Source organism: Podarcis vaucheri (assembly GCF_965113315.1).
Source record: "Podarcis vaucheri genome assembly, chromosome: 16".
NCBI classification, from domain to species: Eukaryota; Metazoa; Chordata; class Lepidosauria; order Squamata; family Lacertidae; genus Podarcis; species Podarcis vaucheri.
In genome coordinates, this window is record NC_138754.1 from 35,920,966 (window position 1) to 35,938,575 (window position 17,610).

The window sequence follows — 17,610 nt, forward strand, 5'->3', positions numbered from 1 at the left end:
GAGGTCATTTTTGGAGCAGCAGGCTCATTGTAGAATGTTGAGGAGCCCCAGCTCCCTCCTCAAATTTTTTTTGGGGGTCCTCTGCCCCCTGCCTCCCCCCCCCCAGATGTTGCCCCTACCTGGCCATTTGCCATGCTGTCTGAAACCAGGCAAGGAGAAGAGTGTATCCAGTAGAGCACTAAGTTAAAGTCACTTAGCTGTGTACTTGTTCTGCTGGCAAAATGTTTTGCATCAGTGGTGTGTTTTTGTGCAAGAGAATACATGGGCAGGTTCCTCATAACCTCATTGCACGATAGATTGCACAATGAGGTTCTGCTAGAGCAATTGTGACAGACTCCTCTCTTGTGCGACATCAAAACTCACCCACCGACTATTGGAAGAGCCCTTGCACTAACAGACAGAGAATGTTGGATACACCCCTGAGATTTGGCCTAGGAAACAAAATGTCTTTAAACATCTGGCTTCTAACTTATTGACCGACTCCTGACTGCTAGCTTGTGCTTATGGCTGCCGAAGGCTCATCTCTGACATAACTTCACCTCAAACTTCACTTTTGGCTGATATTCAGTGTCAATTTCTTTGCATCCTGAAGTCTTGATTTGACTCTTTCCTTAGTGTTAAACTAATACTTGTGAGGTAATCAAATATTATGACAATGGGGGTCATAGGAGCACCTGGGATGAAAGCCAGACTCTCTGGCAGAGAACCATTTCCTCTGCTTGCTCTTCCACAGAAGGCAATGCTCTAACCCGACATGACATACAGGCAGCTAATGGTCATTTGACCACCTGGCTAATTGTCTGCTTTACAAGAAGTGGTCTCTGAACAGCTGCCTTGACAAACAGACTCCCTGGTTGTGGGGAAAAGAACTTTATTCCCTAAGCAATCTCCGGATGTCACGCTAGAAAATTGTGTCCTATAATTTGATCTCACCCTTAATGGGCCATCTGTTATCAGCTTTCCATTGTAAGGACAGCTCATCTGAGTAGGGAAACTTAAGGCATTTCTGCTGGTAGGTTTTTGGAGGAGATAGGATGCCCAACCCCATCTAACCAGAACACAGTTACCTGATGAAATAGATGCAATGTTGCACTGGAGTACCCAACATCAGCATCATATTGTTGGTCTTGTACTCAGTAAGGACTTGGTTCCGTATTTATGCATTTGATAACAACATGATGCATATAGTTGCACATTGCCAGTGCTATGGCTTCTTCTGGCAAGATAGGGGGCAGTATGGGTTCAGCTCATCCACTGAAAAACCCAGTGTCTACATCATACTTTTCGTTCATGCACTCAAGGCAGCTATGCTAACTTTGGTGTAGCCCCTGATGGAGGAAATAGAAGGCTGTGTGACTAGTGCATGTAGAAACTAGTCTACAGTGGCACCTCGGGTTACATACGCTTCAGGTTACATATGCTTCAGGTTACAAACTCCGCTAACCCAGAAATAGTACCTCGGGTTGAGAACTTTGTTTCAGGATGAGAACAGAAATTGTGCTCCGGTGGTGCGGCAGCAGTGGGAGGCCCCATTAGCTAAAGTGGTGCTTCAGGTTAAGAACAGTTTCAGGTTAAGAACGGACCTCCGGAATGAATTAAGTACTTATCCCGAGGTACCACTGTATTGTAAAAGGGTAAAAATTGTATTCCATTGTTGTGCCCACTTTTACTTCTGGCTTCATTGCACCACTGGCATGTTTCTGTCTTCCTGCCACCAAGATTTGCTCAGAAGAGAATGAAAAAGGGTATAGATGTTCAGATTGCCTTGGCTGCGCCTTGTACTAAAACTCTTAGTTGATCCCTAGTGGCTGAATCCTTTGCTTCCTGTCCCAAGTGTTGATGTTCATAGTGCTACAACACCCCCCCCCCCCTCAACCCCTGCCATGCTCTTATAATCTACAATGACAGGGAGAAAAAAATGAGCAAGCTCACATTCATCTTTATTAAGAAATTGAAAGTTGGTTGTTGTTGTTGTTTTTTCATTTTGAGAGGCAGCAGGGGGAGCAGTCATATCAACCATTTTATTACTTTAGAGGCAAAGTCATCATTGCTGCTACATAATCTATTTTTAACTCACATCTCATTCAATTAAGGTTCCATATTGTTGACAACACAGCACTGTCTTGAAGACGTATCACAAAAGCCACATTATAGAGCCCATAAATAAATGGCAAGACTTTCATACTTTAGAAAAGGGCTGTGGAAGAAGAGGAGGAGGAAGAGATTTGTTAGTGCGTTCCTTCTTTGGTACATTTATTGCACTCTGCAAAGCAGTGAGAAAATGCACAAGGTCCAGCATGAAGAACAGAAAAGGATGCAAAAGCAACATTTATGGCTTACTCATTTTCAGTGCTTATGTGCCATGCCCACAGAGGTGGCTGGTGCCCATTGGGATTGCTAAGGAGGAAGGCAGAGCCAGAGTCAATGGCAGGTGTCGTTAGAACCCATCAAAGGTGCAGTCAACTAATTCTAGTTTTGTCTCCATTCTCCTCTCAGCAAGGACAACACAGACGAAGGAGGAAGAAGCTAACAGGCAGTGGTTCTAAGTGAGAAGACAGGCAGGAGAGGAATAATGTTGGTGGGGATGGGCTCCTATTTGCCCATATGGCCCAGCTTCCATGACATGCACACATACACACTACCCTGTGTGTCTGATCAGAAAGTGTGTCTGATCAAAGAAAAGAGGATTTTTAAAAAATGATTTTCAAAAAAACAGTTCTTAATACAGTGTTTTCTAGCTCCAAAAACCACCACACATTAAAAAAAAGGTGTTGTTAAATATATACATGCAAAGCATGGAAATTGAGTTACTTAACTTCACCATGCGGTCATAAATAAAACAAGCATAAATTGGTACAGACATAACAGCCACAATTTCCCATTGTTGGGAGCCCAGGACCATTGCACTGGCTTGCAGATTCCACCCCCACTCCACTCTTCTGCGAAATATCCGCTTTCCCTTCCTTTTCAGAGCCAACCACAGCACATCATGCCTGCAACAACATTATGGACCTGAAAGAGTATCTCCACCCCCGTCGTTCAGCCCAGACACTGAGGTCCAGCTCCGAGGGCCTTCTGGTGGTTCCCTCACTGCGAGAACCAGGCAGAACGCCTTTTCGGCAGTGGCGCCTACCCTGTGGAACGTGCTCCCATCAGATGTCAAAGAGATAAAGAACTTTAAGAAGACCTATGAAGGCAGCCCTGTTTAGGGAAGTTTTTAATGTTCAGTGTTTTATATATGTTGGAAGCCAGCCAGAGAGGCTGGGGCAACCCACAAGATGGGCAGTGTATGGATATTATAATTAGTAGTATGGATGTTATTATTATTACAGTGGTACCTCTGGATGCGAATGGGATCCATTCCAGAGCCCCATTCGCATCCTGAAGCGAACATAAGATGCAACTGCGCATCTGCATGTGCCCGGGTCATGTTTCGCTGCTTCCACGCATGCGCGAGTGGCAAAACCCAGAAATAACGCGCTCCGTTACTTCCGGGTCACCGTGGAGTGCAACTTGAAAATAGTCATCCAGAAGCTACTTCAACCCAAGGTATGACTGTATTATTATTATTATTATTATTATTATTATTATTATTATTATTATTATTATTATATCACTGAATTAGATTGCTTTTTTGTCAGGAACAACCAGGCAGATGCAGAGCCCAGGCAGGGGGAAACCCCAGCCATTTCTCCTCTGGGGTGGAAGGCGTCCAGCAACACCTCCTATTCATCAAGAGGTCATTGTAACAGCAGAATTAGGGATGGGCTGTCAAGAAGGCAGGAGATCCAACCTCCAAGGAGCGCACCACAGCCATCACTGCCACCGTGGCAGAAGCAGTGGGGAGTGCATTCCTTGGAGGCCAGATCTGTTGCCCCTGTGGATCCCACTGCCTGAGGTGGTCACTTCACCTTGACTCATGGATAGGTCGGCCCTGCTCACCACCATCCTTTACCAGATGGGAGTGCACCTAGAGTTCTTCCATAGATGTGTGATTCACAGGTAGACAGGAAGCTGGCTTATACCCATTCAAACCAATTATCTCAGTGTGTTTTCTAGTGGCCAGTCTGGGTGAAGGTCATCTACATAGAATGGCAACCACTCTCCAAGGTTTCAGACAGGAGCCTTTCCCTGCCATAGTGGGAGATGCCAGGGACTGAAGCTGAGACCTTCTGCATGCAAAACAGATGCTCTACTGCTGAACTCTAGTCTCAAGCATCCCCAATAATACTCAGGGCTAGACCAATCAGGAGGCAGAATGAAGCAACTATGTCAAGCAGCTCGCTCCATTGGTTGCCTCATTCTTCGCTGGTCCTGTTCTGCTCTGCTTGGGTTGCCATTCTCTCTCCAGCTCAAAAGCATGTTTCAGATAGCTCCTTCAATTGTTTTTTGGCCAATGATTTTATTGTTTTATCCTTTCTGCAAACCACTTGGAGGGTTTCTTCGTTTTGTTTTACAGTCACGTGGTGTAGAAAGCTTGCGAAATAAATAAATAAATAAAACATGCCTCCCGTCCTCTGGATCTGATGAGATCCTACACTTGAATCAAGATCACCTCTGCCCCCTCCCATGTTGCAGGCATGAAGAGCAAAAAAAGATAAAAGCTGAAAGCTGCAGCTCTGCCCCGCTGATGGTTTCTCCACCCTTCTCCTGTTATTCCTCACTCTGAGAATGATCCAAGGGGATTCTTCCTCAGAGCAAGGCAATCTGGGCAAAGCAGCCAGGAGAAGGCCTGCACCACCACCAAGGCTGTTAAAAAGTTCAGTTTATACTTGGGAGCAGGGGGGTGAATTTACATTAATATAATTGATTTTTTAAAAATTATTATTATTATTTACTGAGCACTTACCCACACTTCTCTTTTGCTCCACTTTTCCCAGGCACAGGTCTACACTCCCCCCCCCCATGCTTTCTTTGCAAAAACCCACTCTTTAAAGCAGAAGCACAACAATTTGGGTTGTCCACAGATTGCTGTTTGGTCTGATTCAGCTTTAGAGACTGGTTTTTCGCAGGGAGAGCTCTGGAACCACAACAACAAAAGATACCCAGGCACAGAATTTTAACGTGTGGACTGTGTCTGGAAAGGCAAGTGTGGATAAGCCCTGAGCTTAAACGGGATTTCTAGCTGTTGTGGCAACAATGTAGGCACTTTCCCAGCCACCTCTCACTGCAAGGAAGCAGGTGAGAACCCCTTGTGCTGGCCTGTTTAAGAAAGCCATCTGCCAGCCCTTCCGGCTGCAAAGGTGGCTTGAACGGAGTCTATGCAATTCCTGGAACTGTATCAGAAAATAAACACGAGTAGCAAAGCCAATAAAGGCAAAAAATACATTTATAGAATTAAAACAGGTGTTGCTTTCCCCTTCAAAAGACATTGCATCACTGCACTGCTGGAAAGACTAAAGGTTTGTTTATCAGGAGATGAAATAAAATAAAATAACAACATCTGTGGATAATAACACAATCCCAGCTGCAGTCCGGCTGACGACTTCACAGTAATTTTTCTTCTTCTTGTTGCTGGTTTGTATGAAAGCGTTTTCGTTTTGTTTTGCATTTCTTTGTGGGGAGAGGGTACTCCTGTTTGGCATTCAGCATCCGATGCTGCCGGGCAAAGAAGACAGATAAACCCAAGAGTCAGCTCTGTTATGATTCCCAAAAGCATACAGGTTAATTCTGTCCGCAAAATCTATTCAGCAGACAGTCGTTGATTCTCATCTGAAAGACTGCAGGCACCTGACTCATACCAAAGGGTGTTTTGGCTGATGCAGACAACACTCCAATAAAATAACCCTGCAGGTGGACAAAACAGTCATTGGAACTTACCGTGGCAAAGCCCAAACAGATGTATAGGCCATGCACACTCAACATCTGCCATCATTGTTGGTCCCAAGGCCAATGTGCCACGTGATACACTGTTTGATCCTGACTCTATTTCCCCTTCTGTCTTTGACTTCCATGCCACTTCCAGGTGAAATGTCTGTTGGCTGGGTGTTCTCTGGCAATGCTTCTCCTGGGTAATTGGACTGCTCATATTATTTAATGCAAATTGGGGTTGTAGCACAAGACAGGAATGGCGTGGTTTTAATAATGCTACACACAAAAACACACATTTGCTTTGCAAGGCGGAAAAGCATGTCATGATCATCGTTCCTGAGGTGCCATTAAACGTCCGAAGTCCCATTACTGAGGGAGTGCAATCCATTTCCCCACACTTAGTGTCTCTGCTGCTGTTTACAAGACCATCCAGTGTATTTTGTCACTAGCTATTCCATAGCTATTCCTAATGGACAAGTGGCAGGCAGTATGCAATGCTAACAGAAGCTGGAAGGACTGACTTAATCCCAGTGCAGCATGGGAAATTATCTCCCCAATTTAGCAGGTGGTGGTTAAAGGAGTGGTTCCTACTGGCACAAATTCTGAGAAAATACTGGACAGGCAGGCAGCATGTCAAAGATCCTGAGGATACGGTTTGGATATCAGAGAGGAGGGTCGTTAGGGTTTGCCGTCAAACTGCTGAGAGATCAATCTTGTTTGCTGAATTGGTACTCTTGTCCCAAGTGTTGAGTTTAGTGGGGGTTGTTCCTGGCCTGTTCCCAGTTATCTGGAGTGGGAAGGAGGGAGAGAAAGGAAGAAAATTGTGTAAGAACATTTCCTGCTTCGGACAAACTACCACTGACTCCCAGAGAAGTAAACTTGAACCCACTCGTTTTTCCTCAGGCAGCAACCCATGTCTAGATGTTGTTGGACTGCAGTTCCCATCATCCCTGTCCAGCTGATGCTGATGGGAGTTGGAGTCCAGCAACCTCTAGGGGGCCACAGGTTCCCTATCCCTGCCTCAGAATTCACATCATCAAAGGGAGTAGTTAATAAATAACATTAAACATACCTGCAAGTTTTATCTAGGCTTTATAAAAGTACCTTTTCTGATTCCCAAAATGCAGTCTTGTCTGAGCAAAGAGATATGGAATTCAGGGTGGAAATAAGGCAAACAGTTGATTATTATGTTGTATTATTTTATTGTTGTTAGCCGCCCTGAGCCCGGCTTTGGCTGGGGAGTGCTGACCTTTAAAGCCCTAAATGGCCTTGGTCCAGTATACCTGAAGGAGTGTCTCCATCCCCATCGTTCAGCCCGGACACTGAGATCCAGCACCGAGGGCCTTCTGGTGGTTCCCTCATTGCGAGAAGTAAGGTTACAGGGAACCAGGCAGAGGGCCTTCTCGGTAGTGGCGCCTGCCCTGTGGAACGCCCTCCCAGCAGATGTCAAAGCAATAAACAACTATTTTACTTTTAAAAGTCATCTGAAGGCAGCCCTCTTTAGGGAAGTTTTTAATGTTTGAAGCTGTACTGTTTTTAATATTCAGTTGGAAGCCGCCCAGAGTGGCTGGGGAAACCCAGCCAGATGGGCGGGGTATAAATAATAAATTATTATTATTATTATTATTATTATTATTATTATTATTAACCAGAAGGTCCAGTGGTTCTCGAGTCTCCTTTTTGCAAGGGACCCTTTCCACAACCTTATGCACATCTGCCGTGAAACTAATAGCGCTATGTATTCACCAAACAGGGACGTGGGTGGCGCTGTGGGTTAAACCACAGAGCCTAGGGCTTGCTGATCAGAAGGTCAGCTGTTCGAATCCCTGCAATGGGGTGAGCTCCCGTTGCTGGGTCCCAGCTCCTGCCAACCTAGCAGTTCAAAAGCACGGCAAAGTGCAAGTAGATAAATAGGTACCGCTCCAGCGGGAAGATAAAAAGTGTTTCTGTGCGTTGCTCTGGTTTTGCCAGAAGCAGCTTAGTCATGCTGGCCACATGACCCGGAAGCTGTACGCTGGCTCCCTCGGCCAGTAAAGCGAGATGAGCACCGCAACCCCAGAGTCGGTCACAACTGGACCTAATGGTCAGGGGCCCCTTTACCTTTACTATTTACCAAACAGCATAGCAAGACAAACACAGCTATTCTTTCAGGTCCTTTTTCAGTTGCATATGTGCCATTGTGCAGTGGAAATAATAGTTTGGGCAAATCATCTGTCCAGTAGGATAATGAAGCCTTAGGAATTCTAGGAATATACTTACAATGTCCGAGTTGAAAGGTTTCACATTGATGTTGCGGATCGAACTGCTGGTGAGCGACCACACCTTGGTTTTGTGTTTAAAGGCAGCTCTAACCTTGGCAGGGAGAAGAAAGACAAAACAGAAAGATTCAATCCTAAAACCACCCCTCTCCACACAAATCTTCTTTCTCCACACTCTCCTTCTCTGGTGCAGGAAAGGCAGGTAAGGGGAAGGTTAGGTGATAGTGCTTGAAGATGGGCGTTTGCAGGATAGTCTGCTTTTCTCCTCACCAGCCCTTTGGGGTCCATCTGCATAGGAAGGAGATGTGAGTTGGTGCCTACAATTTTAAGCTTGACCAGGAAGGCCAATAGACTGGTGGGTTCCCTTTATTAGCCTTAGAGGTAGACGCTTTCTTCACCACAAATAAGTATTAAAGCTTTGTTTCCAATGTAGCAATCAGTTAAAGTCTTTAACTGTATGCTTGATGTGCTGGTGCACTGCTGTTCCGCAAGTGAAAACAAAAGCATGTTACCGAAGATCGTTGAGCAGCAAATTGTGCAACAAGAATGAGCAGTTGCAGAAGAATCAGCTGCTGTGAAAGAGGAAACGTATTATCAAATATGGTTGTGCATCAAACTTCTGCCTTTGTTGTGCAACCTTTAAACTCTGCAATTCACTAGTGCAAGGGCACTAGTGGGCAGAGAATGTTGGATATGGCCCATAGTTTCCCCCCTCCTTGCGATAATAGCAGAAGCTATTATTTATTTCCCCTGTCAATTACTGTCTCTCACCCTCCCATGTTTCTATGGCAAACTACAAAAATCTAACGGGGAAAGATGAAATGTCATCTATAAGCCCAGCACAGCCAGCTCCTGAGGCAATCAAAATAGCTCCTTTTTTACAGCACACTTTCCCATCCAGCCCTTATGTTATTGCTTGTAAAAGTCAGGAAGAAATGGAATTTCAGCCTGATGTCATCAAGTCTGAATGCTGCAATAGAACTTACTTGTTCCTGTCAGGATTTCTAAACAACTGGGAAGGGTTCCTTCCCACCCTTAAATTATTAGTTTGCTTAACTCTCCTACTCATGTAAAAAGCATTTTACTCATTGGGTATGAGGGTCACGTAGAGCACATGTAATACAAAGTCTAGAAGACACAATGAGATGTATTTGACAACAGCTTCAATTCAGAGTCAAAATAAACAAATACGCATGTCTATGATGGATTATTGTTTACAGGAACAACTGCAGGCGGTGATCATTTTGAGAGCACCCAATTGATGCGCAATCACTGATATATGGATCCTTTTGGACCCAGATGAGGGCAGAACGGGGGCAAAACAGGGGTAGGGTGGTGGTGGAAAGGGGCCGTAGTGAGTGTGTGTAGTATGTACTCTACAAAGACAGAATTTGTGTTGATTTTTGCACCCACTTTTCCCTCTGGCCTAGCCCACCACTGAAATGTAGCCCTCAGAATATGGCCCAAAGGAGATAGTGGTCCTTGGACTGGAAAATTGTTTCCCATTCTAACAGTTGAGGTGGCTACTTCAGGTGGCAGGTGCTGGAGGTGTGGGGCAGTTGTGGTAGCCCCCATGCTCACTCCTCCTGAGCTGCCTGCTCTATCCCGCTATTCCTCTCTGATGGATAACAGAGCTATGAGTGCCACACAGAGCTGTGATTGTTAAGCCAGCCCATTGCCCTCAAGTGTGGTGGAGGACACAGTCCTGTGACCAGGGTTCAAAATTCAACTGCCGTTCCAGTTGGTGGTGTGGTGCAACCTCGTCATTTCTCTCAGGCAGCAAAATGTCTTTGGGATACCCCCTCTCCCCATCTATTTATCTGTCTGATGTATTCATATGTCACCTTTCTCCAAAGCTGGTATTCATGGTGGCTTACCAATTTCAAAAAGATTGTAAAATACAAAGTCATAAAAAAGCCATTTCCGACCTGGGAGGAGAGGGGGTTGCGGGCAGAAATCCCTCCCACATCCCACGTGGGGGCTGGCCATTGCCCCCGCGTGATTAGGGAATCCCCGGGCGTGTCGGCGACCCGGCCCGCCAATCGGCGGACCGGGGAGGCGTGGTCTAGCCTATTTAAGACTAGGCACGCCCAGGGACCGCCCTCTTTGCCCCTTACCAGCTGTGTGGTTTTTTTCCCATCCCACCCACCCCTTAGGTTTTAGGTAGCTTTGACCTTGCTATGGACTTCGGTTGGTCGCCGCAAGGGGCCTGGTAGGAATTTTTCCAAGTCAGCACACTTCAAGCCTTTTGGTTTTTTCACCTACCTCGTAGCAAACGTCACAACTTAATCGGTGTTGGCGGTTAGGCATTGGCAGAGGTCAATTGGTATGCAAATAAAGGGGGGAAGGAAAAGCCATCACCTTCCCCAAAAAGAAAAGGGTAGTCTGGTAGAGGACTCCGGGGGGTGTTGCCTTGTCCGAAACCTAGGGAGGTAAGGGCCTCCGGCACACCCCAGAGCGGTGTCACCCGTTGGGATCCTAGTTGGCGTACTTCAACAGGACTCCCACGGCTTGTGGACAACCCTTCCCAGTCCCCATGCCGGGTAGTCGATAGGAGCCAATGCCTAAGGCCAATACCTTCCAATTCTGTAATCAATAAAGTTGTGGCCTTTTATGCCCATTAACCTTAAATACTGTGTCCAGTGTCTTCATTTCACATGGGGGAGGGGACTTGCCATGCAATGATCCAGTTAAAAACAATGGTACAGAAGTACATCAAAACACATTTAGCACCAGCATTAAAGTACAGATTTCCTGACAGCAGCCCATAGGTCAGCACTGCTGCACCTTAGTTTCACAAAGGGCCTGTCTGGACAGGAAGGTCTTAGGCTGCCGGAGGGAACCAATTTAACTGCTCTTGGAAGGAAATTTCACAGTCTGGGAGCAGCTGCAGAAAAGTCTCTCTCTCATGTCACCACCAACTATGCTTCTAATGTTTCTGGAACTAAGAGAGGATGCTCATCCAAAGATCTTAACATCCAGGCAAGTTTTTGCAGGGAGAGACGATCTTTTGGGCAGCCTGTGCCCAAGGCATATGAGGAGATTTCACCCCTCCCATATCCAAGAATCTGCTGATGTTCTCTGCTGATTCTCCAGAGAGGAGGGGGCGGTTTCTGCTCTCCTTATTCCGCTCCAGCCTCACATCAAAGAGAGAGAGAGAGACTGAGTGTTAGAGAGATATCGTGTTTATCGATAAGGTTGCTGCTAAGAGCAGCTGCAGACACTCAGTGCAGTTCAACATTTTCGCTTAGACCTCATTTAGCTCTGTACATAGTTGTGTATTATGGTTGTAGATAGAATAAAGAAGATATTCTACAGAGCTGGTCTCCGAGTCGTTTATGCTCTGCTATACTCTGCTATACTCTGCTGTGCGATGACTGTCTTCTTGTTGGAGTGAATCCGGTGCTCACAACTCTAAGCTGTGAGTCCACAGCACTTTGACCTGTTCCTGTGCAGAAGGTAGTCTCTGGAAGTGCTACCCAGCTCGCCTAGCCCAGTCGGGGCTGAAGTGTATGAGTCCAGTTGGTGGCACTGGCTCAAGGGCGATGCTGACAGCATATAGGGCTTTATAGGACATGACCAACTGTCCTGTAGCATCAGCCGGCAATCAAAGGTTTCAGTGGCTGTCCTTGACTGCAGCCTAGTCTCTTAGCTTTTGTGAAGATGCCATAAACTATGGAAGACAGCAGCTAAATATATATAATACACATTCACCAAGGGGAATAAAAGGCCCACTCCCCAGAGAAACATAATTAAATGGTGCCATTCTCCTAACACTGCGGCTGATTTACAACTGGATTTTAAATCATCGGATTGCTTCACTAAATAAATACATACACATAAAACATATATAATAATCCCAGCATTGCTGGGCCATTGGTTTTTACTGCCAAAGGTTCTCTTACATGGAAACATACCTCTGAGTTCAGGAGACAGTGAAATAGGAAGATGAAGAACCCCTAAAACAGTAAAATAAAAAGAAAGAGGTTAGGATTTTACAAAGGATTGTTTGAGCAACTGCTGTTGAATCTAAATGGCTCCAGAGGGAAAACGTGACCTTCTCATCAAGGTGTTTGTTGGGGACCAGAAAAACATGGCCTCTAGATGCTCTGAGAATCTCTTTCAAGGTCAGTTGCATGGAGACCCCGATGCAGCATTTGGCAAGCTGTGGCCCTCCATATGTTTTCGACTGCGATTCCCATCAGTCCCAGCACTGCACTGACTTGGGCTGATGGGGGTCATAGTCCAAAACATCTGGAGGGGCAGCAGCTTGGCAAAGGCTGTACTAATAGTGTCCCTCTTTATGACGTGTCCCAGCTACAGCTGCAACACTCTGGGGAATATACAATTCATCCACAGAGACTCTTTCTGGAGGCAGAGGCCAGTCCTGCTGTAGCAATTGCCATTCTGCCTTCCACCCCTAAAAGAGGAATGTGGGGTATCACCTTCTACTCTAGGCTTCCACTGACAATGCCCATATCCAGTCAAGATATTATTTAGTTAAAGGTAAAGGGACCCCTGACCATTAGGTCCAGTCGTGACCGACTCTGGGGTTGCAGTGCTCATCATGCTTTATTGGCCGAGGGAGCCGGCATACAGCTTCCGGGTCATGTGGCCAGCATGACTAAGCCGCTTCTGGCGAACCAGAGCAGCGAACAGAAACGCCGTTTACCATCCTGCCAGAGCGGTACCTATTTATCTACTTGCACTTTGATGTGCTTTCAAACATCTAGGTTGGCAGGAGCAAGGACCGAGCAACGGGAGCTCACCCCATCGCGGAGATTCGAACCACCGACCTTCTGATCGGCAAGTCCTAGGCTTTGTGGTTTAACCCACAGCACCACCTGCATCCCTTTAGTTAGATCGTCTTTAATCCTAAAATTTCAGGGAATAATAATGGTAGTCATTGACCAGCGATAGCCTTTTGGATTGCCGGTTGACAAGGCAACTTTCAAGTGAAGTCTGTCACATACAGTTGCAATCAAAATTATCCAATCCCCCACTGCAAATCAGGTTTATTATGGACTTTTGGCTGTTTGCAATGAGCAAATTAAACAAAAACAATTGAAATAGCTCGGCACAACAGATGCTTCAAGTGGTTCCCCCAAATTCAGTGAAATTGCAACAGTCTCACTATTATTCAACCCCCTGAATAGAACCACTCACAACAGCACAAATACAACAGGTGTTGTCTCAAGCACACCTGATGCAACTAATCAAGGGCTTCATTTGTTGCACCAGATGTGCTTGAGCTGGAATACATGAAATACCTGAACTGCTTTGGGGCTTGCTGAGTGTCAAATTTGGCTGCATTCTAGAAATATGGCTAAGTCAAGAAAGTGGTCCAAGAAGGTAAGATAAGAGGTCATCGCCCTTCACAAACAAGGAGCAGTATACAAAAGAACAGCAAACGCCAGGGACACACATTGTCATTACGTTATCCCACCCCATTTAAATGCAAAGGATATGTGTGTGCAATCAATCACGTATCCTTTGTGGAATGAAAACAACTGCAGCAACAAACACTGTTTTGTATTCCCTGGTTTGCTTTCCATTCTGGGCATGCAACAAATAAGCAAACACCAACAATTTCTCCTCCTGATTTTGTTTTCATCTGAATTCTGCAAAATCCCTGTATGCTGCTCCATTTTCTAAGAGAGAAAAATCTATGCCTTCTAGCAACAATACCCAACAGCAATGAGCATGGACAGTAGCACAACCTTGCCCAACCTAATACTCTGACTGCCTGGTTCACCTCGTATTTAGTGCATAAGATAGCAAACAACGACATTGCTCCAGAGGCCCCAGTGTTACTGTTAGTTGTGAGTGATGTAGAGAGGCCATGAAAGGTCAGAGGAAGCAGGGCGAACAGAGAGGCAAGATGCTGCACACAATCTGTATATAGAATGTTTCATATAATCTTTATCTTGCAGGCTTCTTAGTGCCACGATGCTGAAGTCAGAAGTGTTCTCAGGTGAGCCTGTAAAGCTAGTGCCCCCTCAGGCTGAGGATATGTTGCTGCCATTCTCTTACTCAGAGGGCTCCATTGCAGAAGACCTGGGGCTCTCTGATTCCATCTCAGTAGGAAACAGCTGGAGAAGCCTTAGAGGTGCATCTTGCAGCACAGATGGTGTTAACAAGCAGGCTGCTCCTGTTATTACTGCTCTATAACGCCATGTTTCTCAAACTCGGGTCCCCAGCTATTATTGGACTGCAACTCCCATCATCCCTGACCACTGGTCCTGCTAGCTAGGGATGATGGGAGTTGTAGTCCAACAACCAGGAGCTGGGGACCCAAAGTTTGAGAAACACTGATATAATGGCTCCTTTCTAGAACAACTTCAGAACTCTGTGTTCCTCACAGCACAGCTTGAACTCTGCCCTGCCTCACCCTCCGCCTGAACCCCTTGTCCCGCCTTGCCTCACCTCACAACCCGGTGAGGTTTTGTCTTGCTGCACTGCAGAACACTTAGCCCCTTAACTGGGCTATGAACCTACTTGCAAGGAGTTGAATATTGCAAACATGTACTGGAACACCAATGCATGTGCGTTGACCGCCAGAACACCTAAAATCCACGAGCTCCCCAAGATAGGCAACAAGACAGCAACTGCTTTGGCTGTCAACCTGTAAGATAAAGAGGGAGGGTGGGGATTTCAACACAATGAAGATTTTGAAATATAATAACAACAACATGTATTATATAGATACCACCATGTCAAGGGGAAAAGGATCATCACCCACGCTGGCCTGATACAAGTATGGGAGAAAAGGCCGTATTGATCACCATATTCTGCAGGACAAGGTCTCCAGCAGATACCATCTTACCAGGAGGTCCACATGATATAAGAATCAGGCTTTAGCATTGCAGTACCTATTCTTCAGAACTCGTTACTACTGCTAATCCTAATACTTCTCCTTTCCCCTTTTCTGTTATTTTATTTATCTCCTGACCTTCCTCCTCAAGATGCCCAGAGCAGAAAACATGTCAGTAATAAAATAAAATAATAATAAAATAATATAATTAAAATATCTAAAACAGAGTTTAAAATATCACCTACTCTTGAAGGAAATAATTTCAGGATTGCCAAGAATAGTATCTCTCAGCTATCAAATGCCTGGGTAAACAGGGATATTTTATAAAATCCTCCTCAAAGTTAATAATGTGGAGGAAAGAGAAACCTCACTAGGGAGGGCATTTCATGAATGGGAGCCACCACCGAGAAGGCCTTGTCACTGCCAGCCAGACAACCTCCAGTGCCAGCACCACAAACAGGGGCCCCCAGGCCAAGTTGGTTGATAGCTCTTGAAAGCTAATCTAGATGCTAGTCTCATCAAATCTACTGATATCTTCCCCTTTCTGCCACTTTTCATCACTAGCTGCCACTGGAGGCATGTCGGCATGTCACAACATGGGCAAGTCACAATAATCAAAAGAAGGTCTATATGTACAGCTGCCATTTTTCATGATAGATGTGTGTTTGCCTTGGAGCAGTTGACAGCTCTTCAACTAAAAGAGAGCCAGAGACCTACGCTCTGTGTTTTTTTAAAGTAATTTGTAGGCCACTTGATTTTAAATGAAACCTCAAAGTGGCTTACAAAGAATATAAAATATGCATTATAATTGTCAGTAAGTCACAAGTCAAAGCAAGTTTGTTTCTTAAAATCAAAATATAAATGAAACCAACCATATATATGTCTCTCTGTGTGTGTGTGTGTGTGCGTGTGTATGCTAAAGTGGACTTTGAAGTCACTCAAACTCAGAACGCAAGGGAGAAACATGCTAAGAGGAAGGCACGCTTGGCAAATTCACACCGTGATCAACTGCTGCCCAGGAACCAATGTCCCCACTGTAGAAGGACGTGTGGGTCCAGAATTGGCCTCCACAGTCACTTATGGACTCATTTTTAAAACCGTGTTTATGGAAGACAATCTTACTTGGCTACAAGTGATCGCCAAAGAAGAAGAAGAAGAGTATGCTAAAGTTACAATCTACACACACACACACAAAGTTACATATTAAAATATATTTAACTAAAGTAAGACAAGTCAGATGAACACTCAAGAGATTACGTCCCAAAAGTCAACACTCTCCTCAGAGGCTGTGGCCCTGTGGCACATCTTAAGAGTCTCTGTATAACATCTTAGATCACCTTCTGCTCCCTGGACTAAATGTGAAGAGAAGCAACTGATGTTTGAAGGATTAGCCACGCTGGCTTTTGATCAACACCATGACACTCTAAGGAGGGCATATTTATGCTCACAGAACATAGGAGGAAGTAAATCAATACCACTTTCAGAAAGGAGTCATTTTATGGGGGGACATTAGCCTGCCTTATATCAAAGTACCCTGTTTCCGTGCTTGTCATGCAATTACTCGTCAGCTATCTAAAGCACTGTACTTAACTGACTGACACATTATTGTGGAAACTGGGTCTCATCAATTCTACTGCAAACATTCTATAAGCTTGTGGATTTCCTAGCTGGTTTGATGCATGGCTCCTTTCCCCTCACTGCGGATGAGAAAACTGGCTACTCTTTATGTAGGTGTAACATGCAAAGGACAACAAGAACAGAAGCCACCAGCAGACAGGGTGATGGGGCACCGGCACTCACCTAACCTCCTGACAGCTGAGTCATTGTAGCTTACAGTGACTCAGCTGTTGGGAGGTCAGTTGAGTCCTGCCACCTCATCTTACCTCTATGGTGGCAGAATCCAAGGGTTTTCCACAAGTGGCAACTTTTCACAATAGGATCGTGCGCATCTCTAAGTTACAACGAGCATGCAGCTTCGATGAAATGTATAACTTGGATATTCCTGCCCAGGCAACCTTCCAGGAGTTACAGGCCAGTGGTGGGTGAGGAAGAAAGGCAAATGAGAAGTGAGCAACCAACAACCATTTCACCTTTCTACAGTAGGCTAGTTTCTACACACACCCTGCTCCATCCATGAAAGCAAGAGGTATCACCAGAGTTCAAGGAAACATTTTAGCCAGGCAAAAATACTTTGAGTGCAAAGTAGGGCCAATGAGCTGGTGTGGCTTTGAGAGAGTTCTGAAGGCCAGTCAAAGAAGCCAGGTGGGTTGCTTGTGGTCCCCCAAGCCTAAGGTTCCCTACCCCTGGAGAAGACAGAACTGAGCTAGGCCAGCCAATAGTTTGATTCTGAATAAGGCAGTTTCCTATGTTCCTATGCACTTGAAGATTCCTTAGCACATGACCTGGGGGATTCTGGGATGGAGGGAAGATGCCACCTCTGACTTTACGTAAGACAACTGGATGAGTCAGAAGAAGGAAAGGAGGTAGGTAACAAAATGGCTTTAGGGGACTGTCAGGGAACTGACATCAGAGCAAGAGGCGAAGGGGAGGCTCACAAATTCTGCTGGCGAAGGACCCAGCAGCAGGGGGAGAAACAACTCAGTAGAGGGGGAAGCTAATCAGCGCAACACCAGGGAGAAAGGGGGGCAGACGGGGGAATCGGAGGGAGGGCTCCAGGACTCTTCACTGGACATCAGTGAGGAGAGCCCAGGTCCTCTGCTGCCCACG

At 45.7% G+C, this 17,610-nt stretch overlaps 1 protein-coding gene and 1 long non-coding RNA gene across 5 annotated transcripts in view; one reads left to right on the forward strand and one right to left on the reverse strand.

Moving 5' to 3' along the window:
• The window catches only part of LOC309521568, a 503,597-nt gene that overhangs the window by 86,916 nt on the left and 399,071 nt on the right, over nt 1-17,610 (forward strand). The window lies entirely within an intron of this gene.
• ADGRD1 (adhesion G protein-coupled receptor D1) overlaps nt 1,920-17,610 on the reverse strand; it is a 304,658-nt gene continuing 288,967 nt past the window's right edge. For all 3 annotated transcript variants that reach the window (XM_082204127.1, XM_082204128.1, XM_082204129.1), the window contains 4 exons: nt 14,568-14,694; nt 11,987-12,028; nt 8,071-8,163; nt 1,920-6,598 (listed from right to left, as the gene is read on the reverse strand). In XM_082204127.1, the coding sequence (XP_082060253.1) occupies nt 6,503-6,598; nt 8,071-8,163; nt 11,987-12,028; nt 14,568-14,694 (358 nt within the window). In that variant the 3' untranslated portion in view covers nt 1,920-6,502. The remainder of the gene's footprint in view (nt 6,599-8,070; nt 8,164-11,986; nt 12,029-14,567; nt 14,695-17,610) is intronic.